The sequence below is a fragment of the Coturnix japonica genome, chromosome 6 (genome assembly GCF_001577835.2).
Source record: "Coturnix japonica isolate 7356 chromosome 6, Coturnix japonica 2.1, whole genome shotgun sequence".
In the NCBI taxonomy this organism is placed as follows: Eukaryota; Metazoa; Chordata; class Aves; order Galliformes; family Phasianidae; genus Coturnix; species Coturnix japonica.
The window spans coordinates 26,276,679-26,304,478 of NC_029521.1; the positions used below are offsets into that span (position 1 = coordinate 26,276,679).

General features: G+C 37.5%; 1 protein-coding gene across 2 annotated transcripts; it reads right to left on the bottom strand.

Moving 5' to 3' along the window:
• Positions 1-9: 9 nt before the first annotated feature.
• Positions 10-27,746, bottom strand: RAB11FIP2 (RAB11 family interacting protein 2). Of its 2 annotated transcripts, XM_015867452.2 has the most exons (7): positions 27,137-27,746; positions 16,363-16,805; positions 15,207-15,669; positions 6,281-6,366; positions 5,665-5,779; positions 5,184-5,229; positions 10-1,608 (listed from the first exon to the last, which is right to left on the bottom strand). In XM_015867452.2, the coding sequence occupies exons 1-7, from the start codon at positions 27,487-27,489 to the stop codon at positions 1,381-1,383; spliced, it is 1,734 nt and encodes a 577-aa protein (XP_015722938.1). In that variant the 5' UTR covers positions 27,490-27,746; the 3' UTR covers positions 10-1,380. The 2 variants fall into 2 exon arrangements, with proteins under 2 accessions (XP_015722938.1, XP_015722940.1); XM_015867454.2 differs by lacking the exons at positions 5,665-5,779; positions 6,281-6,366 and having other exon boundaries at positions 27,137-27,489.
• Positions 27,747-27,800: the final 54 nt, after the last annotated feature.

Sequence of the window (27,800 nt, forward strand, 5' to 3'; positions counted from 1 at the left end):
GGGGGGGAAGAAAAGAAAATCCAAATCTAAAATATTCTCTGTACCTTTTTTTTTTTTTTTCTTTTAAATACTTACCGTTTCACAGCAATAGAAAATCCAACTGAGGCTCTTATGAAGGAAATTAAAACCTACCTACGTTAATATTGTAAGGATTCTTCTCCTATTTTCCCTTAATAAATTCACCACCATATTTAGCCAATTTAGTGAATAACAGATATCCTTTCCATCTGTCATCTTACAGTTATTAACTGATCAGGAAGACATTTGCTACATTCTTACATCTGCCTTAAGGAGAACCCACTTTTAAAGTACTTTTAACGAATACAGACCTTTTTAAAAAGTTTAAATAAAATTAAACCTAAGGTACCCCAGTCATGTTTCAGCAACACAGCCTATTTCTAAAAGCTTATATTTTGTTCTCATAAGTTTAAATAAACTTAAGAGATACATCATTTTAAACTCAATCTTAAATTGAGTCAGTTCTATATTCTCAGAATTATCATCTTTTTAAGTCAGTCTGTTCATTTTTCCTGTATTTTTACTGTACAGACCTTGACTGAGCAAAGTATTCTTACCTTATTCCAATTTTTCTCCCATCCTACTTCTGACTCTATTAACACTGTTCAAAGTACTTCAACATATAAAAAAAGCATGCAATAACTTCATACAAAAAGATCTGCAAAATAATCCCATGTAATGAGCTCGCCACCAAAGTTCAATCATTATACACAAAAAACCTGCATTTAAGTGTAAATTAACTCATTCCCACATGTGCCATTAGTGAAATGGCATGGTATTTTTCACATTGCCATACAAAAGCATACTGTATACAGTATAGCATTTACTCTACAAAGATTGCGCATCACTGTTTTCCTCTACTACATGTAAAACAAACTGCATTCCATTGCAAGAAGCCACATTTAGATTTAGTTAAGCGTTCTACACTGGCTTGAAAACAGTGGCCTTAATTGGCATGTCTTAATACCAGAATTGACATATTTGCATAATATTAATCAGTCAAGAAAACATTCAAAACAGCACAGGGTACCCCAGCTGACAAGGCATGGACAGTGTGCACACAGACACTGCATTCATGTGTGTTATTTACTCTACAGTAAAGATGCTGCAGCTAAAGTTGTTCTCAAAAAGGAAAAATAAAGTTATTCAGCTAATCCAATGAAGTACCATTTTGGCAGTACCTGCTAGTGTTTGGAGTTAATAAAAACAAATAATAACAACACAAAAAGCTACGCCATAGTCCCATCCTTCCAATGCTTGGAATTTTTTAGAACAAAAAGGAATGAAAAGAAGTCAAAATGTTGAAATGTTATTTCCTTCCACGAATGTATTCAGCAGAAAGTACCACCCAGTGTCACCATTTTAACTTTTGGAGAATTTGCCAGCTTTTCGAGAAGGTTCATATGGCACTCTGAGAATACTGGGTGTTTCTTCCATCACTCGGACAAGAAGATTATCAATGTAATCCTCAAGTTCACGAATATGGGTGTCCTTCTTCTTAAGCTGCTCTTTATGTTTCAGCAGCTCCTGCAAAACCTCTTCGTAGGTGAGGTTCCGGTATCCTGCAGTGGTGTCAAAAGGATTTCCATCCTACAAGAAAACAAAACAAAAACCAACAGATTTAATTAAATAGTTTTCTGAACTAAAGAAGCTGACAGGTTGCTTTTAATACATTTCTCATGTAAACCTCTGACATAGGACATTTTTCTTATATTCCTCCTCCTTTTACTCTAGAGCTTTTCCCTGTAATATCCCTCCTGGAGCAAACAGCTGGCGATACGTTGCCCAGTTTGAAATGTTTCCCACACTAACACATAAGGAAAAAAAGGCTGTTCTCGGGAAGATGTGCACACAGTTTGTGAACACCTGAGCAGTAACCCCAACAAATTGTTAGCGGGTCCATTTGGGAAACCCAATATAAGGTAACGTTAATTACAGCAGAAAAAGAGCCCTGAGAATTCCAGCCCTACCGTAAACTTTCCTGAGTTCTCATCTTTAGAGAATATTACAGCAAAACATTTACTTAGCTTTAAATGACATCAGCCCTCATCTGTCTTTCATATTCTATTTTTAGTCGCCAGCAGCTTGCCAGGCCTTGGCCTCTGAAATATACATTACAATTTCCAATTTTACATTTCAGGTGAAGAAGTCCAGAGTGCTTAAGGCAGAAATGCGAACTGCTAGAACACCTTTCTGCACGGCTGCCTTCAAAGAAGGAAGGGCACAGAAATAAGCAGCAGAGGAAACAGCAGTGTTTTGCTATCAATTTCTGATGACACTGAATACAGTTATTAGCAAAGATGGGCAAAGTGGTCCCTGTAAGAAAGGTCAGCATGCGAACCAAAACACTACAATGTCCTATTCTATGTCAAGAGATAGAGCTGAGATCTTCAGTAACCAGATAATGATACATTTGGCAATTTATAATTGAGAAAAAGATCGTTTCTTCCCATACGGCTCCATACTGACACATTGGCATGTCAAATCATTAACATATGCAGGTGCACAGAGTTTTCAGTTAAGCCTAGTAAGAAAAGATGGTGCACTGCAAACAGGCTGAAGTACCACAGATCAATCAGCCACTCTTCATCAATTAGATTTTAATAGCAGCTCTTCAAATTAGGTGCTTTTAAGTATTTTTCACTGCATTTGAGATATTAATAGCACATTTACGTAGGTGTATTTACTATTTTGAACTTCTAATATCAAGTTACAGCATTTTACATGATCAATAAGTCCCATTTTACAAAAATGTCTACCTTGATGAAACCCATAAATTGGTTACTAATTGATTTCCAAAAAGTAGAGAAGAGAAAATAACTTCACTTTGTGGTCATCCTATTTTTAGCACATCATCTTTCATAAGAAGGAAGCTAAATTTTATCTTCAAAGAACTAAGGGTTTAGGGTGTTTCTTACACATTGGAAAATAAATTAAAACTTCAATGTACAAAAATACAGAGTTTGCTTAATTTTCTGATTTGGCAAAGGAAGAGGAATACGCAATGTTGTTTTCAATCATTATATAAAGTTTACTGGAAAACTGTGTACAATACATATGCTTTAAAGATGTTTTGCCATACATATGCTCTCGACAGATCTTCTGTGTGAGTTGCTTATCAAATTAAACACACAGGAAAATTCTACAATGCTTTTTGTGTTTAGAAATAGATACTGTTAAAGGTAGGAGGGATTATAAGTGTCTTGTTTGAGTAAATGGTACTTAAATACCTATACCCTTAATGAAATTAAGACACCAAAAATATAAAACATTAATCTTGTAGGAAAGTAGTGAACAATGTGTTGCAAATAATGGGCTTGCTGTCTCAGCTGTAAGATCCTATTGGGGCGCAGACTGACAACCAGAGGAGATGGAGGAAGAGAAATCAAAGCGATGGCCTGGCAATCTCTGATTGTCTCCATATTGTTCTAATGAGGAATTCTACTCTGGGGATATAATCTAAACTCCTTTCACATCTTTTGTCCTCCTTACTTCATCCTCCTTTCAGTTCTTAATTAGGCCTTAAAGAGCTCGCGCTGCCCTTTCAACTGGCTACTGCTCCCACTTAAGCAGTGCTGTCAGAGACAGGTGTTGGCACCAGAGCAGGAGACACACAAACATAATTACTCAATGCGATGCGCAAGGAAGAAATGCAATAAATTGGTGAGGGTTATTACAGCAGAACCCAATAATAAATTACCTCAAACACCTCAGAAAGCAATCTGGAATATTTAAAAATATATATATTCAAATGGTTTCATTCAAAACTATGGTTGTGATGTAGTTTCTTCTCCTAATTTTATTTTGTATTAAATGAGCACCACATCATAATCCTGCGGCTGACATTTAGAATAGCTGCTGTTCCGAAAGAAAAATCATCAAGGATTTCTTTTATCACCTTTAAATCCTTTAAATAAAACAATTCACATATTATTTCTTAAAAAGAATCATAACGGCGCTTTTACCAGCAATAAATTACACAATTTCCAGTAGCACATTTGCAAGCACATAGAAACTGTAATTACGGCCACTTTACAGACAATAGCTGCAAAGTTAAATCAATTTTTTTTTTGATGTGTTTTGTCAGAGATTAAGTAACCGCCTGGTAGAATTCAGTTTACTATCTGATCAAAGGCAGCATTCATATACGCTGACATCTCCCACCAGTTACTTGCATTAAAAAAATCTTGGGTGTTTATAAAAACATCAAATATCATTAAAGGACATTTACATAAACCAGCCAAAAGCAAATAGTACAAAGTCATATTTCCCTGTGAAACTTGTTTTCTATATATTGTAAAGATTGAAAACAAACCCACTCTTAAAGATTTGATCTATTCACAGAATAAATTTGAGCAAAACCACATTTTTCTTCCAAAGATGCTGCACAGACCATCTGTGGAGTTTGTTTTGTCTTTTCTTCCTAGTACACATTTTTAGCTACTCTGACAGTAAAAGAGTATTTTGAATAATAACTTTTAGTATTAATTTCTATTTTAAGTGTTTCTGCAAGGCTGCTCATTTATTATTTTTGTTATGAATCTCACCACGTATCAGCTCATTACTTTCATTTGGATGAACCAGCTAAAAATGGTCCTCCAGTCTCAGAGCCTGGTGAAAGGAAACACCTGTTATGATGGCTAATGGAACCCGCCTAGTGCAGGGCTCTCACCTGACTGCATTTCTCTAGAGCTATCCATCATACCCCAGTGTTTCTTATTTCTCTCCCTGTACAGATCTAATTTTCCCTTTCTTTTCTACATTGTAATACTAGAGGTTATCCAAATATTTTACACATTAAGCATAAAACTCTTCTTTATTTCCAAGTTCATTTCAGTTTTCTTATTTTCCAATTAGATTTTCTGGAAGGCAATAGGCGATAGAAGGCAAGACAAAAATCATAGACTCATAGACTGGGTTGGGTTGTAAGGGACCCTCTAGGCTCATCAAGCTCCAACCCTTCTGCCACAGGCAGGGCTGCCAACCTCCGTATCTAAAACTAGACCTGGCTTCATCCAACCTGGCCTTGAACACCTCCAGGGACAAAACAAACAAGCAACAAGCATTTCCTTATAAGAAATTAAAAAAGAATAGTAGCTCATATTGTATTGGGCACCAGCTAGTTTGTATTTGCTGACAGCTTTTCATAACACTCCACAACTTACCATTGTTTTCCTGAGGTCCTCAGTGCCAGAAGGATTCACGTTAAAACTGTGGAGGAAAAACAAACTAACATCAACTGTGTACACTTATTTGGCCAAAACTTCTACTAGAAATTACTACTGAACTCAGAGTACTGGCTGCACAAGGTAATTATTACCATTTATTTTCTTGACTTGTCAAACTTAGAATAACTAGGACAACCCTTGAAATTCATACAAACTTTCATATTTGTGTGAATATGTGAATATCTCTATTCACAATTTTTGATATCATTCTAATATATGTTCACAGTAAGCAGTACAAAGATATTACAGATTGGTCTAACCCTAGCAATGCTGCCATGGCTCACATAGTTGCTATAGCAAGTTTTGAGAGAAAACTGAGTCTTAGAGAAAGTGTGCTCAGAATTTGGGTATGACTCACTAATAGTAATTCCTCAGTAGCACCTTAGTAGGCATCTTTCTTTCACATCACAAAAACTACCATGTACTCAGGTTGCATGTATTGGCTGTCAAGGGTGGCATCTGTTGACAGAGCTTCAAGAAAACACATCTCTGGGTCTGGCTGCACCCAAACTGGTAACAAGCTCCTGCAAATGCTATGACAGGCAGTCAGAAGCTCATTTCTTTCCTATTTTTCAGGCTAGAGAATCTCTATGGCCTAAAACTAATGTTTAATTCCACAGTCAAGAAGCTGATACATGAATAAAGACAAATTAGTAAAAAACAAAAAAAACAAAAACAAACAAAAAAAAACCCTGCAATCTATGGTTGAAAAAATAATTTGGAAAGTACAAATTGTACACTTTTAATTTTAAAGGTAGCTTGAAGTAAAAAGCACGTGTCTTGTGCCCATCACTCTTTGATATCTGAAATTATAAGCCATATATTTCATGGCGTAAAAATGGAAGAGATGCAGCATACAAACCGATGTTTTACTATGTCCTTTTATTTCATTTCAAAAATAGTCTTTCCTTCATATATAGTAGTTCAGAGAACCATCTGCTAGACTGAAGATATTAGAGGAAGATTGGATTACAGTCACAACCAGAAGTAAAAAGGCGTCTGGAGAATCGAGGTCTGGCTAACCCCCATTGTACCTGTTTGTAACAGCGATCTGAAGCACTCTGCCTGGAGTTTGCTGGAGAATAGTTTTGAATGATGGGCTGCATTCATCGGGTATTGTCTAAAAAGCAAAAAGGCAGGAACCCTCCCTCATGGTCTGCATTTTAGTTTCACACTGATGTGTCAAACACATGATGAACTTGCTTCATTCATGGCTGCCTTTTGTGATCCCAGGGAAAAAAAAAAAAAAAAAAAGAGTTAACTGAACTGGATCAAATTAGCTTGGTGAAAACCAAGAATGTCTCTATTTAATGAAGTGTGGCGTTAATTTGGGATATCTTTCTTTTGGGACTGTTTCCTCATGTTAGACAAGATATGGAATAATACAGCCTGACTGCTCAACTAAGCGAGCTTCTGAAAGGTTAAAAAAGCAAAATCTTTCATTGCGCTGAATGACTTTCTGTGCAATAAGTTCTGGGACTCCCTTACACAGCAGCTGCTTAAAAGGAACAGTTCTGCCTATGAAAAGTTATGCTTCAAAATTAGAAATATAAATCACTGGCAATATGGATTAATCTTTTATTTTCATCTAAAAACTCAGCAGTCACTTCTGTAACACTACGAGTGCAATTACAAAAGAGCACATCTGTGTGTTTCACATGAAGTAATCTGAATATCCTTACAAAAAAAAAAAAATAATGCTAAAAAAACCAACAACAAAAAAACTTATTAAACAGAATATTCACCAATAAAACCCCAACCCTACGAATACTCATATTTTAGAGAGATATGAAGAAATATACTGCTTCTCAGTGAGGCAGGAAGAAACAGGTGCTGGGATTGCATGCAGCATGTTTAAGTCAGCCTGTCCAACCAACCAACGTGGGAGCTCCGCAGCCCCACCGAGCCTTGCAGGGTTTCCTGCCAGCTCCTCCAGCCCGAGGTGAACGTGAGCCGTTGCAGACTCTCCCAGCTGCACCCATAACTCACTGTCCAAGAGCCCTGTAATGCCTTGAAAGAGCATACTGTAAAATTATGAATGCATGCAGTTGGGGGAGTTGCAGATACTGTGTATTGAAATTAATGACAGTAGAGTTTGTTTTCTTTTTTTCCAATTTAAATTTCAACACAACGTTACATCCCTGATGTTATTGCTTTACTTGATCATTTGATTACTTAGAGATTACAGAAAACACACCTCTAGCGTTACAGAACATGAACTGCACAAACGTGGTGCTTAGGGAGGTGATTTAGTGGAGGGCTGTTAGGGTAGCATGGTTAGGCTGCAGTTGACCTTGATGATCTTTAAGGTCTTCTCCAACCTCTGTAATTCTATGATTCTACAATTTTTCCAGCAGCCATCGACTCCGTAAGAGCATTCTCAATTTATCAATTTAAGCAACTATATGAAATCATGTCTTTTATTTTAACTGTGTAACAATCCCAGCACATAGCCTAGTTATAGGCCTGTCTCTGTTTTTTCCCCAGGGCTTGATAAATTGGCAAGAATCTTTTGCTATGGAAGCATAAAAATATGTTCACAGCTTGAGAAAAAAAAATAAATATCTTTTTGTTTTTAGAGAGCAGTTCACTGTAAAAGTGACTGTAAAAATCTGGCATGGCAGGATTCTGTAATTACTGTTTCTCAATTATGCCCACACTAAACTTGCTCAGCGTACAAGTGAAAAGATGTTTCTTTCCTAACAAACAAACATTCTGCCAACTGCCCCTGAGAACTGAAGTCCAACTGGGTTTCTCTGGCTCATGAATCCTCATTCACTCTGAGCACCTTTAAGAAATTCAGGAACTAATACAAGGAGGTAAATCACATCAGCAAGCGTGAGGATGCAGAAACAAGTTGCACTGAGATTATAAACTGGTTGAACACGAGAGCCACTCAGCTTCTGAATCCCCTCTAGCAACCAGAGGTAAAACAGACTTACCTGGTCCAGCACAGAAGTTAGTCATGCCCTCATTTCACTCAACTGGGAATCCAATTATCTTCCTTAAGAGTTCCTTCATATCAGATATTTTTAGCAAACTAAATTCTGTCCTTTTTTATTATTATTACAATTGTTTCTTAACATTTTTTTACTGAACAGCAAAAGCTTGTTAGAATTTCTGGGGTTTACAAACATACTATAACTGATTCTGCACGGTGTTTTGGATGATTACTTCATGACTACTACAGAACATCTCTGTACAGGTAATTAGCAAAGCTGTACCATGATTTTCTATCAGAGTCTAAAAATTCTTCCCCTTCTTACTTCTTGGTCTTTGCACTTACAATTCTTATTATATTGCTTATGAATCTTTCTTTGGTTTATCACAACACACACCAGAAATCTGAAATATTAGGATGCAGTTTAAGTTATTACCAAAGTAATAGAAAAACAAAAGAAATGAATAAAATCGCATACAGTTAATGAAACTCAGATACTTAGTTTTCCAAAGAATATTATTAGCCTGCTGTGTCTGGCAATGCAGACATCACTTTATACTCTGAGAAGGAATGACTGTCATGTCTGGCAGCTGAGCAAGCACATTACCATTTATTTCCCAATCAGATTCTGGGGAACATCACTTAAGACACTTCACTACATAAATTGTCCTGCTGTCAAGATGTGTTCCAAGGCCTTCTGGAGTTTGCACAGCCCCACGAGGACACAAAGAGAATATCATTTTGTGTTGCTATCACTCCATTTTCTTAATATTACTATGACGTCCCATGCCAAGAGTTAACTGCACTAAAAACCCCAAACTTTGAATGTAAGATACACTTTTATTGCGAGCCATTTGATCCCAATCTATACACATTCTTTATACACAGTCCTTTGGAAACGACCTGTTCATGAGCAGACTGCTGCACTCTGGAGCCTTCCTGATAGCAGCAGGCTCCGTGAAGAAGTCCCATAAATCCTGGTCAACCTGCACTTCCAGGACACCTCAAATGTAGTGCAGTAAGACCACCATAAGTGCAGCAGTGATCAGACAGAAAACTTGAAACTTAACAAAAAAAACAAACAAAAAAAGTCACATAAGCTTGTTAGGAAGAATTGTACTAATTTTACAATGGCTAGCAATGGTAAAAAAAATCTCTGACCAGACCAACATCACACATAAAGCCAATGCTTTCTGTAATGGGAATAATTAAATCCATTAACATGCTTATCAATAAACAATCTAATTTTTTATATACTGGTTTTCATCTGTTCTATCATATTAAGCAGCCAGGCGTTAGAAGGCAGTATTCTTCACGCTCAAATGCGGTATCACTCTGCCTTCTCATGCACGGAAACAGAAGTGGACGCTGAATGAGAGCTGAAGAAAGCAGAAGCAAAGCAAACCTGAAATGTTGAACATTCCTCATTGTATGCAGCAAATAAGCTGTTTCTAAGACTAGCAGCAACACAAGATGACAGTACTTAAACAATACATCCTAAGCACTTTGAGATTGGATTGTTTGGCCTGAAATGACATGGATCTCAAAAGTGCTTTTCTGTGTGTTGTTTTTTTTTTCCTGATGCATTAAATAAATTAAAGATGATATAAAAGCACAACTGACACGATGAAGACACTCACGAATCTGTGAGGAAACTGAGAAGCAGATATAAAATGGTATGTTGGATCCTTAATCTGTGTACACATGTAAATAACTTCATTTTGAACATCATGAATTGGGACCCACGGCAAGCTGGCAGCTGGTTCTAAGGTTACTGGAGACAGACCAGGGACCTGGAGGTGTGCAGGGCTGCATTTGTGAGCTCTATCAGATGGCCAGACCTCTGCTTGCAAATATTTAAGTATCTTTCAATAATGGAACTTGTACTTACAGACTGCTGGGTTCACTACTCATGTAAGTTCACTCATTATGAGGCATCTAGATCCAAAAGTGATCTACACAGTGCGCTCAACAGAACGTTCATGTTCAACAACGTTCATAAACAAAAACAGTTTCACATAAAAGTTAGCATTGTAAAGCATTTGAATATTTCTGCTTTTATTAGGCAGCTGCGCTACGCCTAAAGAAATGATGAATTATTTGTCCTCGGGAGACCACTAAGAATCCTCTACACTGAAGGCTGTGCCAGCACCTCCACAAGAAGACTCTACTTATAGAGATGTGTGAGCCAACCAAAAACAACAATGACCCTGAGGTACAACTGTGTATTGAAAATTAAGAAAGTGACTTTGAACGCTTAAAGAAATAGCACTAATTCTTAGGTCCTAAAAAGAAACAGAACAAACTAAAAATCCCCATAAACAAACAACAAAAAAAACCCCTCAGTTTTAACTTGCTTCTGCATTTACTAATAAAGAAAATGGATCTAACTATTCAGTATTATTTTTAAAGCAAACAGAACCAGCAGCACACTCCCCATTGTGACAGATGATATGCCTCAAAGCCATTCAAGATGATTTCACACAGCTTAATGTGCACCAACAGAAAATTAAAGGTTAAAAATGTCTTGTTATTCAGCAGGAAGAACTTCTACAACAGCATTCCTGAAACAGACTTAGAATCTAATAAGAAGTGATTGGTGGTGAAGTCAGCAGGAAAATAATAGTAAGTACTAATAATACTAATTGTGGAAATACTAGGTATTTCAATGAGCTCTCTCCAGGAATCAACTGCTTCAACCCAACCTCTTTGTTTTGTAGATTCCTGTTTCCTCTCATATACCAGTATTATATTTGCTTTAATAAATTAATAAATACTAATAGTCTAAGTAATAATTAATGAGCTGCCATAATCCATCAAAATTCTATCTAGCAATGGTCACAAATGACTAGAAACATGGGAAGTTCAATTCCAGTGGTGAACTTAAAAACAAAAGCTTCTAATCTTGAAAAGATAAAACAAAATTCTGAAAAGAGTGTAGTTCACCTGATGTAATTATTATTTTAATAAGAGAAATATGTGCCCAAGTGTCAGAACAGACTTCACTGCTCTAGCAAGCACAGCAATGAATTTGCTAGAGATCAACATGACTAAATAGGGTATACAAAACGAACCCAGAAGTAGTGATGTGCATTGTGCTCTGGGAAAGGGTGACTACTTTGTGCAGCTGAGGGACTGCACAGCCATTAGAGCCACTGCTGGGGTTCATTCCAATGGAGTTGTGTCCAGTAACCACGTCCATCATACGTAACAAGCAACACCAACACTATTTAGCAGACATTTATCTTTGATGTTCAGGCTATTGTACTAACAATTTATCTTTACTCTTGCACACATGCATATATATAAGACACACAGAGACACACTACATATAATGCTTTGTAGAGAGCTCACACCTATCAATCCAGATTCCCAGATCTGGAATTTGATCAGACTAGTAACAACCTTTCAGCTTTAAATATTGGATTATTTGTTTCCCTGTGTCCAGTGCCTAAGATCTTGTTAATTACCTAAACTCCCTTTCTGTAGGTCTTGTTAATTACCCGTCTCCTGTCTCAGTGGACCTTGTTAATAACTTGTCCAATCTCTCTAAAAAGGTCCTAATAACACATTAAAATTAAAGATGCTTTTCTCTTAGCACTTGTCAAGTGGTGTAAATTGAGAAATTTTCACATCAGTTTATTAGCCTACTGTAGTGTATTTTCCTAAACATAAACAATTTCTGAGAAACGATGCATAAGGTTTGGTCACTGCAAATAAAACAAATCTTTGTTTGCAAGGATCACTGTCAATTTCTGTAACTGTGTTAAATACAAAATCCACGTGGCTACTGACTGCAAATTAACCACTTGAAAGCCAAGACAATAAAATTAATTGTTCGTGAATGTGTTTAAAGATAATGTTAAGCTCTGCTGGGAAGCTCCCCCAGCCTGCAGTCAGTGATGTTATGAGCTGCAGCTCTGAACATAATTGTTGCTCAATCAAGACTATCCAACCAACTCAGATGGACTTGAGGCAAGACCCAAGACCCAACAAACTTGCTGAAAAGCTGCTTTACAGTGTTATTCACTGTATGGAGATATCAGGATCAAGACATGCATGACCATGCAGCCAGCAACAGAAGAATCCATATATTTTCTTCCCATCTTGGAAAGAATTGGGGTTTCTTACCTGTGCATTAAAACACAACCTCATCCTTTTACCTGTTTACAACCATTTGACAGTCTGCTTTCTTCTGCATGTGAAGACTGGAAGAATTGTCTCCCACAAGAAAGCTGGGAGCTTTGACTCCTAGCAAATCTAATTACAGTGATTGGAGATGCTGCTGCCCACCAAACACCCAATCTGTCCCTCCACCACAGCCATTTTGCAGAAAGGAATGCATGCCTACATCCACTGATTCCTAACCTAAAATGCGTCACCTTGCTCTAAAGAGAATATTAGCTAGGCAAAGTCAAACATCAGATGTCCTAAAGCAGTTAACCAAACTGACCTTGATAAAAATAATAATTAAAAAGGAAAGCAAATCTAGAAATGATACAAGTAGCAGAAGGAGCATCTAATGATGATGCTGACTATCAGCATGCTGATTAAAAGAGGTGACTGCTGAAATGTTTATTATTACAAAGACAGGTAAGGTTGGTCCATAGGTTCTAAGATCCCAGCTATGCAGGGAGACAATAATGCAAAGAAAGGACAAAAGGATCCAGTAGAGAAGAATCATTGAAACTAAATGAGAACAAAAAAGAAAGACAAGAGGTACATAGGTGTCTCCAATCTGAGACCTCCTTCAATTTAAGGTAAACACGTAGTGACAGTTCTTAACGACTGGATTACATCATGAGGTTGTATAAACCCTGGGAGATCTTATTAACTAGCTGATAGAGGGAAAAAAAAAAATCCAAACAAGTCTCCTGTGGCTGACCTGAGGTATAAATATATATTAAAAGACTTTTAATTAATCTATTTATACGTATTACTGACCTGGACTGGTTGGTTTAGTGGTTTGTGGGTTTTGGGATGAAGAGGTCTATTGGGAGTGTATGGAATTTTCTTGTTTTCTTCCTCCAGTTTGTACTACTAGCCTCAGCTTGGCCCTATGGCCTAACCACACATCTTCCTGTTCCATTTCATCAGACAGGGATCCATGACCATTCCATCAATCACAGCAAGGCATAGCTACATAGGGGGATAACTGGGAGATGAACTGCAAAGCAAACTCCTCATCCACCCCAGACCACTGATTTTGGACACACCTCACTAAAACGTGCTGCCTGTTTTACTTGCAAGATAGTACCCATCAAAAAGCTTAATAGCATGCTGGGTAAATAAACAGAAACACAGAATCCAAATTCCCTGTGTGTGCTTCCTGCATGCTGAATTTGTTACTCACCCTCATTTATTTTGTGCTCACAGCTTTATACACTTCTTTCCTCACAGTATTACTAACTCCAAAAATTAAAAGTGGATCCTATTCAACAAATCCTCTGCAGATAAAAGGTAAACTTAAACTGTAAACTTATTAAATATGCACATTTTGAATTAGTTTCTGCTTCAAAAGAAATTGTTCAAGATACATACAAAAGAAAATGAACTTTTTTTTTCTTTCTAAAGATGCTCATAGACCATAATAGCGGGGGATATAAAAGCTCATAACATAAATTATTGCATGATATATACTATTCCAGAGTAGCTGACTTATAAAAATGGTCATAATGTTTTCTACTGTTGGCTTTTTGGAAATAGCAAAAACTTTTGATAAGACAAGTAGTTATGTTTACATAAAAGTCAAGAACTAGTAAAAGAGACTCACACAAGAAGAGGGAACGAAAGACCAGAACCCTTCTGAATGGGCACTGTGATGAGCTTTTTAATTACAAAACAAAGAAAAAACAAGTCCATCGTGATCGTTGTTTAAGATTTATATTTATCAAGATCTGTTGCATTCAAGAACTTCAAAAGATTTCACTACTGATATCTAGCATCTGCCCGAACACATTTTTTCATTTTAAAAAAATATTAAATGCTATGTAATTTTAATTGTTATTTAAATTAGTTCTGCTTAAAGGAGATTATTTAAATGAAAGTTTAACTTCTGACAAAGCAAGCTACATCCTAACCTCACTTTAATCTAGAGAAATCCTTTATTAAATAAATAATATTCTCAGACTCTGGCTGAAAATACTTTATTTAAGACAGTAGAATTGGCTTGACTTGTAGGAGGCAATAAGAAGATGAGTCACTGAAGTCTGTACGAGCTTGTAGACAACTAATCTTTTCTACAGTTGGTCCATTTCAGTTTACTAAATCCACAACCAAGATTAGTTTTGTTGAGAAAGTGATTTGAAGATTTAAACAGAAGTGTATATATATATATATATATATATATACACATATATATATATGTTAATTTAAGGAAAACATGTAAATTGTTGATAAGCAAACAAAGATTAAAATAAATAATTTTAATCAAAGTTTCTTATTAACTCCTGTAACTCAAGTCATTTTGTTTAGCATATAAACTGCTGCCTGGTATATAGCCTTGAATACACATGAACTCAGGAAAGCTACAGTGAGGCAAATGATTCCAGGCAGGATAAGGGCCAGGCAGATGCTCTCATTTAGAAACAGAATGGTCTCTAGTTCTTGTGCTTCAATATATAGAATCTACGCCCATTCTTTCCAAAGCATTTGCTTTCATTGCTCAAACCTTTCATTTATTCTGTTCCATCATACTCTAACAATTAAAACTTCACCCTTTAAAACCTTGCCTTGGACTGAAGGTAGTTCATTGCTAGCTATTACACAAGGTTTTCCGCATATGCAAACCCAAGAGTCACAGTAATAATACATTTACTAATATAAATGTAACTTCTAAATAAAATATAGAATGAAAAGGTTAAATTACATTAAAGGTTCATAAATGTTACTTAGCAACAACAAAAATCGTTAAATTCTTATTGATAGTTTGGAAAACAAAGACTACACCCCTCAACTCTTCAGACTTTGATTTATATAACATGTTCAAGATAGCAAATCAAAATGCAGCCAAAACCTACCTTGAAGATGGCAAGATGCTTGTAGGCTTGAAGCTTGTCATGAACGGATTAGTTGACTCATAATCAAAACTCTCCTGATGAGTTTCACCAAACGCACTCGGTGATTTCAAGTCAGTGGAGCTCTCTGATCCCCCATTGCTAAGTTTATCTGACCTCCTGCTATCTTTTTTGCCAGTCACTCTTTCAAAAAGACTAACTTTCTCTTTTTTCTCTTTTCTAATTTCCTTTTTGATTTCAACAGGTTTGGAAAACAGACTTATGTTTTGATCCCACGTTGCTGGGCTTTCTTCAAATGGATTCTTCTGTCTTGGCAGTGTAGCGAATTTTTGGGGTAATGAAGCACTCACGTTGGTAAATGGGTCATTTTGTGCTTCCAGCGCAGTTTCATCAGCTGTGCTGTCCAATTGGTTCATTTTAGAAGTATCAATACTTAATGTCCTCCTATGCGGAGATTTTACACTCCCTGCAAACAATCTGCCATTAGTACATTATCAATGAGATGCTACAGCATAGCTTATAACACACAGAGAAACCATTTTAGCTTTGGTATGGAAGGTCTGAAAGCGAGTTTTAGCCTGAAGCACCCTTGACTAACAAATCTACATTTAAAATATCAACAGCTCTGGCATTGTCTTCATGATATTGATGTGTTTAAAGAATAAACTACAGCCTTTTTTTCTTTTTAATTTTCTGCATAAGAACTAAGTTCTAGAAGGAATACAGCTGTAGCTAGTGTGGCATTCCAGAAAGTGACAGTAATCTATTGCCTAAAAACTTTGAGTGATGCAAAGCACTTTCACTCATTTGTATAAATTAGGTTTAAAACTTCGGTGATAGTTCTTAACTTTTTAAAAAGACATTCTTCACACTATATCACTTTGCCTTGAATTCGGCTTGAATGCAATGTTTCATTACAACACACTCCCCAAATGAGGACATGAGGAAAAATAAAAAATATAATACATTATGATCAATGTAAGTTATTTCTTACTCTCTTAATGGCATTTATGTTACTTCCAACTAGTGGAAGAGACAAAATAGGCCAGCAATAATTCATTATTTTTTGGCCTTATAACTGCTTCATAAAGAAACAGACTTCTGTATGCTCTAGAAGTGGGGAATTATAATTGTAACGTTCATGATAGAGTTCACTTACCTCCTTCATCAACTGAACCAAAAGATTCTAGCTGACGCTTGAAAAGATGAGAGTAGCCACCTGTGCTGGCTTTTAATTTTTCTGAGGAGACGTGTGATCCTGTTAAATCTGACATCGAATGAGCTGAAGATAGCCTCTGGGGTCCCAAAAGGAAAGGTTTTTTTGGTTTTGATTTCATTTGTACTTCACCACTACACACCTCTACGTTTGCATCAGGTATGTGAGTACTTGGAATGATTGCAGATGATGTATCTGAAAATGTCCCATCATTTTTTCGACCCTTCATTTTGTCTTTCAGTTTAGCAAAAGGGGATTTGGTTTTGTCCTTCATTGACAAATCGAACATACTTGCTGTCATGTTATTCCTCATAAACTGAATATTGACCTTTATTTCTCCTCTGTCTTTGGTTCTTTTTCCTTGTCTGGACTCTAGGGGAAACCACCTTAAATGAGAAAAAGAGCAAGTTAAGTTGTTTTCTTTGGAGGCCTGCAATTAAAATCTAGTTAGTCGATTAAAGTCTTGCTATATAATTAAAAATATGAAAGCCAAATTCCATACTGAAAATCAAAATATTCCCAATATTGAAAAACTTTTTGGTCCACACTTGGTTTTGAAAGAGGATACATGCAATAACTAGAAAGCAGGAAACTCTCTGCTCTGTTCAATTCAAGAATCCAAGTCAACTCAATGGAAGCATATTAAGCTTCACTGAAGCTAAGGGGATCGCATCTGCTTACAAAGAATTTGTATCTAATATTTATTACACAAACAAAAAAGGAAATATCCAAAACCTTGGAATGATTTACACTCAAACATCATTTTGGTTTTGCAGCTGCAACCTCAGTCACAAACACCAGTGGTAGAACAGCATCAGTGTATCCGACACTGCCCTTTGCTGCAGGTAACCAGTAGGATTTACTTCATCACACCTCCACAGGCTCTGCAAACATGATCCAAACCTCCAACTGATGAGGTCACTTGTTTCAAAAAGATATGTGTTTTCTCAGTTTCAACAAAGACATTATCGTTAACCAGATGTCTGACTACTTGCCCACCTTGCTCTTCTGTCTACTGGACTCACCAGTAGAATTAAGACTCAGTCCCTCCTCCACAGCCTTACCTAAGTGAATGACCGACCTACTCCCCACTCATCATCAGTAGTTTCTTCCTATTTCAAAAGGGGCACGAGGGCACACTTCCAATTTTCCAGTTGCACAGAAGTGCTCTAAACACATCTGTATATATTCTCATTGCTGTTCTTTCTCCTTTTGGAGGACATGAGAGCTTTTCTTATACTTCTTCTCACACATGAAAAATATTAAATGATTTAATTGGTTGGCATCATTAAGGAAAAGAAATAACACTACTTCTCAACCTTCCTGAAGAGGTTTGGGGAGGGGAAGACAAGTCATCCAAAGGACAAGTTCTTCCACCTGCCTCGAGGTGATGCTGAATTAGAAGCCCTGGAAAAATCTCTTATAAATTTTATGAAATTACTAATTTAGAAAGTATCTAACAGGTTCTAACTCATATTTCTAGCTCTCTGATTACATAAGTTAGATGAGTAAAATGGCTCAGCTAAATATGAAGTAGCAACACCCTCCTGTTACTGCTTTACCACTCCTGGGAGCACAGTCAGTAGAAATGCATGCACACACACCAACACAAGAGTACATTATCATGATGAAGTAACTTTTGAACTGGAGACTAAGAAATGAAATTGCCTATCAACACAGATGCAAAATTGATTATGCAGTTATACATACATTATTCAATACTGTCAAATACACAAAACAAGGTCAGGGAAGGAGAAAAATAGCCCTCAATTTCCTTTCAGATTTCATAAATATATTTAAAGGTGACAGAAGAAATCAAGTTTTCAGGGAGATATATCCTTTTTTTGTGTTGACAAAGGTGACCTTCCAAAGAAATAACGAAAGGATAAGCAGCGTTGTGACTTTGTTACCTTGTGATACCCAAGAAGTTTTATATGCCACTCCAAAGCAGAGTAATTAGGAAATATCAGACAACTTCCATCCTGACACTGACCCCAGGCCAAGAGATCAACAAATTCAAAAAGGCTGGAGATCAGTGAAGGCCGATTCAACTTTTAGGAAGATAGTTTTCCTTCTGTTGTGAGATAACTTCATTTATGTATTTTATGTGAAATGCAAAACCTAAATGTTAACAGTCTGAAGAAGACGGGATTGTTTTTCATTTTACTTACTAAGATTTCACTTCTTGGTAACTGATTCCAGAAACTCCTTAATTCATCTATAGAGTCTTTAAAGGAAACATACACAACAAAATCAAGAGTAAATCTTTTTTTTTTTTCAAAACAATATCACACCCACACATAAAAATGGAAAGACTACTTTGTTTAAAAGAAAATACGTTCTTATACTTGCTTTAAGGAAAAAAAAAATAGCAATGAAAAAAAAAAAACACAACAAAAAACCCACAAACATAACAAGGAAGCCCTTGCTTATAAATTTCCAAATTCATCTGGTCTGTGTGAAAAGTAACAAAAAAAACAACCACCAAAAAACACTGAGCAAGTTCTCAGTGTGCAGCATTGCTTACACAGTCCCTAAATATAAATAAGGCTTATGGGTGTTTCAGAAGGCTTAACAGGCAGAGAGGACTTCATTTTTTGACACTGAAATTTCTTAGCTCACCCTGCAATGTACAGAAATGGATTCCCTTTCCCTTCTCTCATATCTCTTAAACGTTCATACTGTATCTCTGATAAGATTTATGAATTTTCATGATTCTAGTTAGGAATTACAGAAACATCAAACTGATGTTTGACACTGGTTAACTTGATTTAAAACAATATCGACAGCTTCTTAAGATTTTGCTATGTTGAAGAAAGACTTTTCATTTAAAACCAAATTTAACCCAATTATTGGCATTCTTAGCATGAATTAACAACTCCATGTTACTATCAAAACTTCCTTCTTAATGACGTATCCACACATGCTACTTTGATATTTACCAGGGCTGCAGAACTTCCATACACAAAAACTACATTGCCTTCTGATGTTTGTACATCTATTTTCCAAGCAGACTCTGAAGGACTTCACAATAAGAGGAGTTCAGCTGGGAAAACAAAGTAACTCTTCTAACTTTAATAAGACAGTGGAGACTTGTAAGGGACTGGATCCTACATGGGGTGGTACCATATTCTAAACTACTTCTGATTCCAACAGAATTGAATCATGAATTCTTTTAGCAAAATTCCTCTGGACTTCAGAGGAATTTCTCTTTGAAGAATGATTGCCGGGTTAGGTCTTTGTATAAAACACATATATTTAATCGTTATAGGCAAGTAAAGAAGGTGGGGTTCTTTTGTTACACTGGAGATTTTATCTTGAATCACTTACAATGGATGGTCCATAAGCTCCTGCTCATACAAGGCAATATGAGAAGCACTCTCAATGATTTTCATCAAATTCAATGACAAATAATAATAATTATTATTTATAAACAGAAGAAAACAAATGCAAGGAACGCATTTGCGTGGAGCTGCACATCAGCGAGTAACCGAGTCTGTAAATGTTTCTTATTAGAATCTGTTTCTACAACACATGGGCGTGAGCAACAAATAGAACAACAGTACTGTACATAATAGAAAAAGAATTGGAAAATGAAGTCCACTGTTTTCAGATAACATTTGGGTCCCAAAATACTAAATTCCACTACACCGCTGCCAATTTAAAAAATTGTAATGTATTATAAATGCCAATAAAACTTGCTATTTTGGTTTTGTTTACAGTACTTTTAGCCACAATAAATACTCCATTTGTCAGGCTGCCATAAGCTTATTCTATAGAAAGCCTGCACAAAGTAGGAAAATAGCCAATAACATGCACAAAAAAAACCCAACAGGGTGGCTTTTATGAGAGCAGATGCCCCTTTATTTAATAACCAAATATTACATCCAGTCTTGCAGACAGTCTTTATTTAAACAGACCTTGTACAAAGTCTGGCAAATTTTCCTAACTTCAAAGGGAGCCCTACTGCCTTCTGAATCACATCCGTACAGCTTGCTCTCACCTTCTAGTGTACTGTAGGACAACGTCCATACACCCTCTGATTTCTACTTTTTTTCCTATGGTTTCCATTAGAACAACCATTGCTTCTTTTTCTCATATGGCTTTGAGTGCGCTGATGGGCTTTCCCTCTCTTGCACAGGTTTCTGATCATTTTTATTTTATTAGGTATAATATAAACTCACTCTGCTTGCTGGCAGGACCTTCTGACTCAGTTTCTTTGCCAATGCCAAAGAGGTGAACTAACAGAGGAATTTTCTCCCTCATTTCACTGCTTTTCAAATACATTCTTCTGCCTTCACTCCGTAAACACCTACTGAGTTGATCTAATTGCATTTTGCTGAAATGTTTAGGTTACACTCAAAGATTTCTTGCAAAAATCCTGATTTTAATTCCCAAATCACCAAATGAACTCTGCAAAAAGCCAAGCAATCAAAGCACCTACAAGGCTGCTAACTTTGATATTATAGCTAAAACCAGCAGCCTGATCTGCTAAGCAATTCTGCTATGCAGTTACAAGGAGGTCAACAAGTACTTATCAAATCACCCCTAAAATGATCATCAAAATCCCAATGAGTGAATAGGAACATCAGCTGTCATGGGAAAGAACTGCTACTTCACGTTAGATTATGTACATTCAAATTAGGTACACTGAAGACTTACTTCACAAAATCCCACTAACGTAAATGTTAGATTTATCCAGCTAATGGTTAGAAAAACAACACTCAAAGCCGAGAATCATCTAACATACTCATTAGCAGCAAATTAATTTAAATTAAAAATTCATAAACTATTTTTTTCCCCAGTAATTCGATTAGGTACCATATCAAGACACTGGCCAAAGAGGTGGAAAAGTAGGAAAATGGCAAACACAGTGTATGAGGGGAAATGAAGAAGAGAATGGATTACTTATTAAGATAAGTGATGACATTCACAAAGATGAATATTATTACTTTCTGGAAGCCAAATGAAATGAGATATACAAAGTAGAGTTTAAAAATAAATATTACAGACTGACATTTAACATCATAAAACATATGGGAACTGACACACATCACAATGCTTTTACTGAGGGGCTCACTAACATCAGCTGGAATCAAAGTAATTATGTGGTCTTCATTTACACTAGCGAATACTTTGCTTAAAAGCTACATGTGAAAACTTTTATTTTAGAAACAAAGGAACTGAAGTGATGAGAATTAAGGCCACTTACTGCAGCTTTGTGTAAGCATGTGTGTGCGCAGAAAATGGAGCGCAAGCATTTCAATCCAGATGGCACTCAGCCTCTGAGTCAGAATTATGACTTATTCAGTGTATACGCTCACATTTGTTGCCTAAATGTAAATGCTGGGAATACTGCTAAATCACTTTAGAACACTGCTATAATCTCATAAAGGTACAACCAGGCTCTACTTTCTGCTTTTCTTTGTAACCACCTTTCCTCTGTCCCCCACTACTAACTTCCCTTCTCTTTTTGTTTCATTCCCTAAGCACTGCTGTGAAAGCAGCAGATCAAACCTGTATGGACCATCCAGGCTGTTCATTATCTCTGTGGATTATTTCTTGTGTATTGATTTTTAAAAAGCGCTGTTCATCAGCAAGCAATGAGCCTGTGACAACCTGTTTATCAGCAGCTGTTTGCTTACTCATCACTCAAGTTGCATTTGAAGCCACCCACTCCTGCTTCTGCTGCTATGGATGCGGACAGAGGCGATCGAAGGGGAGCCTTTCTGTGTAATGGGGGGGGGGGGCTGCCAAGAAGGAATTCACATTAATTTGGTGTAAGTCACAACGTTTCCAAACCTTTCTGGAAGCTCAGCACTCATAAGGAAAAGTGCTTACAATAGAGCGGTATTGATCAGTTCACTCCTTGGGCTTTTTTTATTCATTTCATGAGTTGCTTGTGATTATTTTATATGACTGATGTACGCAGAGGATAAACGTCTTCGATAAGGCCAAGATTCCTTTACTGTATTATGCTCAAATAAATATTTTTATCAACACTGCTGCAATCTGGAGGTGAGAAGGGGAGGCTGCGGTATTACAGAAACCAGGGATAGGAGGAATTAAGCCACAAATCAAAGAAGTCCTCCAACAAAACTTCTGTAAGAAGCAATAACTACCACTGCCTGCCTCCCTATGCATTCCAGAGCAGCGCTGCATCTTGCATCAGCTGAACGTGGAATAAAATTAGCTCTCCAAGAAAACCAGCAAAGGAATGGGCAATAAACAGGGTGGAGTTAGAGGGCAACAAGGACCAAGTGAGCGCTGACAAAATAAGTAGCAACGTGGTAAAAGCAAGCAGAAATGACTTTCTATTGCTGGGCACATTAGCACGCAAGAGAAAAAAATACTGAGCACACTCATTAAGAAAAGCTACTGAAAAGTACTGCAGTAAATTACAACACAACACTAAATGGCTATTTTTTGCTCTATGGAAATTGAAAATCTTGCTTGGTGTTAAGCATTGTTCAATCATCAGCAGTACTAAGGAAATGATGAATAATAACTGAATTGAAATAATTACAGATACATATTGTTTCACAAATATGTGCTTTAAAACAACAGATTAATTTAACGTCATTGAAATTTCAACCGCAAAAGCAGAAGAGGTGCATTTATTCCAGAACACCAGACAAAAAACAAAATGTATTTACCAATCAAAAGAGGAAAAAAAGCCATAGGACTCTCCTGCAAGCAATTAAAAGATGGCAGAAATCTAAGATCAGAAACATTGTGCTCAGTGTATCTTCAATAAAGCCATATCTCCCACGCTTTTCAAATAGTTAAAAACAGCTCAGTAAAAACTCCCAGCATCTGGACCTAGCTTTCAACTCAGGAGAAAAGAACGGAGTAAGTTAAAGAGCCTGCCCATTTCTAACTACAAGCAGAGTCGCCAGACACACACCTACGGAGATACCACAGGGTGATGGCGCTTCTTCCACCAAGACAAAGAAGAAATAAGCTGGGATCCTGCACATGCTTTGGCTGAGGTCTCAGGAAGAAACCTAACGACTGACCATCTGAGCCACATCTGCATCTAACTGCTCCAAGAGTTTTCACTTTTAAGAAATTGAAAAAACACCAATTTCAAGGATGCATATAGAATTTTCCCTATTGAATTATAGTAGATACATTGCTTTGTTTCATTAGATCTTGTTCCAGAGCAAGTTTCTTAGAATACACAACGTGCAAATCTTACCACAAGGCCTATGCCTAAAAACTTTGCTGTATGAAGTCTTTCTCTTATGGTGTCACAAGTAACACAACAAATAAATTTTATAGAGAAAGAAGGACTATTTCTCTCCAATATGTTTTTCAAGTTGCAGTGAGTTTGTAAATGTACTGCTTCCAAATTATAAAATGTGAAATCAAACAAAACACAAAAAGCTGGATGTCACACACCCCACGCTCTTCAATTCTAGGAATTCAGAATCAGCTGGTAGCCTTCACTTCTCATACCTCCTTACTAAAAAAGCTCTGGGGAATTGCTGACAGGATTCAGCATTGTGCAGAATATTAAATATCTTTTTTGCAATACCCCGGTGACTCTCAAGTCTGTCTCTTACAGCACCATATGTACAGCTGTGTTGGAAAGAGGAAGCTATTAAATATATTAAAAAGTAGAAATATTACCAATAGACACTTCATCAAATAACTGGATCTCATTCATCCCCAAACAAAGCAAGAAATGTTAAGGTTACATCAACATAAGAAAATAACTCTGGATTTAATAACACCGCAAGCCTGTTGAACATATTTGAAAGTAAAAACATTGCTTAATAAAACAGATTAGTGTTTCTGAAACAATGAGTACAGCTTTCAACCATCAGAATGCTTCAGTAATAAAGACATTGGACTCGGTCTTAAAAGGCACTGGGTATCTCAGTTCCCATAGCGCAGTCACGGCTAGATGCTCTTCAGCTCCAATATATTACCTTTTGTTTATTGCCAACTCAGGACCAGGGATATTTTATATCAAAAAGGATTTAATAAAAAGGGAAAAGAGAAAGAGCATTTTGTTTTTTATCGCAAAAATACACGTGAATGTATTTTTGAAAGTCTGCCCCTCCTAACACACACAAATACCGTATCTACCTCTCCAACTAGTGCTTATGAGAAACAGCAACAACATCCACGTGCTGCACGAAGGCACTAGAAATGGACAACCATGGTAACTGCTCAAAAACATCTGAATGCTGGAGGACTGAACAATTTTTTCCAAAACAATTTCCCTTTCTTTTTTTTTTTCCCCTAGGTTTCTAAAGCACATAAAGACCTTGATAGGAAAAGTGGATTTTCAATGCCTCTACCTCGTAAGAATTTAAACTGGCAGTAAGAGTGCATGTGCTGTCTAAGCTGCCAGTAACCACCCAGCCACTCTTTTACACATATATAAGACTTTTACAAGTAGGGCTGTTAGGCTCTAGAAGTCCAACACCCATCAGCTTTTAATAAGATTTCTAATCTTAAATGCTCAAGTAACTTCTGAAAATAGGTCTTAGGCTGTTTGTAAAAGCCTCCCAAGGGGGCCCAACCTCCTGCAGTATGGCTCACGGGCAGCTCGGAGAGCCCCAGCAGGTTCTGTAGCAGCCTGGGGAGGCATCACTTCACATTCATGCAGCATGAGCTCTTCTCTCACACTTCAGAGAAAGAAAGAATAAAGAACACATATGAAACCACACTAAACAAAACTTCCTATTAAAACATACTGACAGGCTTTGCATATTTACTTCACTGCAACAAGCACTGCGTCTATTCTGCCAGTCACACCTTTTTTGTGATGGTTTTGTAAGAACTCCAGCAACACTTTTAGTAAAATTGATGCTAAGTGTATGATTCCCAAAGGAAAACATTATTCATAGTAATACATGAATAATTTACTTATTTTCGTCCAGCTTGTGAACAGACATTTTCATCTACGTTGACTAAGTTTTTACTTTTAGTAGCGTTTTTATGTTCTTCAGTCACCTTTTTCCTGCAGAGCAGTAAGGTGTTTAACCTAAAGCAGTTGTCTACTGACTTGCAAGATAATTACAACTGATGATTAAAGAGTACTTAAGATCCATGTCTAAAGAGCACTGAAACTTCTTGAACCCAGTGTAAACAGAAATTAAGAGCCTAAAGCTACAGGCATTACCACATATTGCATAAAGAGAACTACTGCTGTTGGCCTGCCATTAAAAAGATAAGCAATTAAAAAGTATATTAGTTCACACTACAAACCCACAAGAGACTCTGTAAGGATGCTTTGCTCTCTTGTATATGTGTGAACATATCATTTTGCTAGTAAATTAAAGGGGGGGAAAAAAAGAAAAAGAAAAAAAGAAAAGCAATCCAAAGACTGCTTTGACCTGCCTTCAGTGCTCCTTCAACCTCAACCACCACCGCACATAAGCAGAGCCAGGTTTTGGGATGGCTTTCAGGCACTGATCAGCATGATCTGGCTAATACTGCTGCACTGACTGCTGTCTCCAACTGTCTGCTCTGACTCTGCTGGAGGTTGACGCCTGCACAGCGCAGTCAGCAAAAGATAAATGATGCCAGAGTCTTAGTCACTTTGATGCAAAGTCCAGCATCTTACCGTAAACCCACCACAGCGAACACAAGAAATACCAGACTTATACAGTTTTAACAGCTGAGGTTTGGGCACAGGATCCCTTCTACTCAACAGATGAGATATTAACCTCTAGAGGAGAGAAGTAAAGACACCTGGGCATTAACTTTTAACCACTGCAGAATACCTGTGTCTACACACAACTAGCCTAGAAGTCTCCATGCTATTCTTGTGCTACTTCTGTGGGCCACATCTACCTACAACAAACAGTACCAGGCATACAAACAGTACACTTACAGCTATACAGTTTATTCCCACAAACTTTGAAGGATAAATTACACTGGTACCAAATATCTTTGTGCAACCATATCCTCACCAGAGATGCTAACCATTTTACTAGTTAAGTTGAGAAACATACACAAAAAAAACCCCATAACAGTTTGACACATTTACCGTTCAGCCTAATACACTGCTGTGATACTTTTATTTTTTGTTTTCTTGAATTCTAGTGTTAGAATTTGCTGGCAAATGACAATTGTGATGATTCTGTATGTAATGATGGAGGCTACTACAACAGCAGCACGTTCTCTTCTGTCTTCTCCGCAGAGGCCTGATATAGCAAGGATCACGGCCTAGGACTAATCAGGATCAGAAAAGCACTGCACTGCTGTGGCAAGCCTTCATAAGTCACAGTTCAGTGGCCACTAAAACATAAATTAAAGAATATTTAAAGACACTTGGATGCAGGTGTTGATGAAAAGCATTTTTAGGACGAAGGACATCAGGCTTCAAGAGAGACTGAATCTTACGCATGGTTCAAACTGGGGCACATGTTGAATGGGGATATTGCCTTGAGCGGATGGAGAAAAAAAATCATTAGAAATACAGATTGCAATGAGTTCACATTGTACACAATAATCTGTCAAAGAATGTTCATGTATTGACCGCCCTACCCTGTGCAGAATAACCGCTGTGATTACAGAGAACTTCTCAGTCCCTAATGACACAACTGTATGTGCCTGGGGCTTTGAACACCATAGAAGATAGAAATGTCCCAATTTCATTTCCAAATACTTTGATAACAAGACTTCCATTTCTGCCCTCCTCCAAAGTACAAAGCAAACAGGCCACAGTTAAAGCAAAGAAACAACTATCACTTACTCTGTTTTCCTTCTTTGCTTGTCCTCAAAAACATCGTTCAGATTTACGGCCACCTGTCCCAGGAACTTGTCCAGCCCCACCAGTGACCTGTGCATGACAATCAGGTACAGGATGTATCTGTCTGGGTTCTCCTGCATCAGCAATCCAGGCAGCTCGAAGGAGGCCTCTTCCTTCCAGACCGGATCCAGGGTCTTCTCAGCTACAGAGGTGGAGTACTTCTCCTTGCCCAGCTGGATGATGGTGTACGCATCGTTGGTGCCACTTTTGCCTTTGGGCTTCAGACCTTTGGCTTGAAGAACCGTGACTTGCACGTGAGTTGGGAACCACTTCTGGGCTTGCTCTGCCAGCATCATCTTTGAAGCTCTCCGCAGCAGCAATAACCAAAACAAAGTCTCTAAGTCTTCAAGTTACTGCGTAAGGGCACTTACAGCGGAGGCACCTGCCACCGACCCCGGGTGAGCACTTCTCTCAGGAGGCACCGACCACCGCTCAGGTCTCCCCCTCCCAAGGCAGCCCTGCGGGTGACTCCATCGCTACAAGGCTCCCGGTTTCTCGGCCGGCCCCGCCGCCCTTCCCGGCACAGCCCCGTGCCGCCCCCGGCCCGGTTCCCCGCCGCCCCCAGGTCATCCCCAGGCCCACGGCCCCTCCGCCCGGCCCGACGCGC

Bases quoted from the DNA above. Each gene is read 5' to 3' on its own strand.
- RAB11FIP2 (XM_015867452.2), bottom strand. From the start codon at position 27,489: ATGATGCTGGCAGAGCAAGCCCAGAAGTGGTTCCCAACTCACGTGCAA. The intron at 16,806-27,136 runs GTAAGTGATAGT...TTCTCATTTAAG, and splicing joins AAGCAAAGAAGGAAAACAGA to GTGGTTTCCCCTAGAGTCCA. The intron at 6,367-15,206 runs GTAGGTTTTGGC...TTTGCTTTTTAG, and splicing joins AGCATCTTGCCATCTTCAAG to ACAATACCCGATGAATGCAG.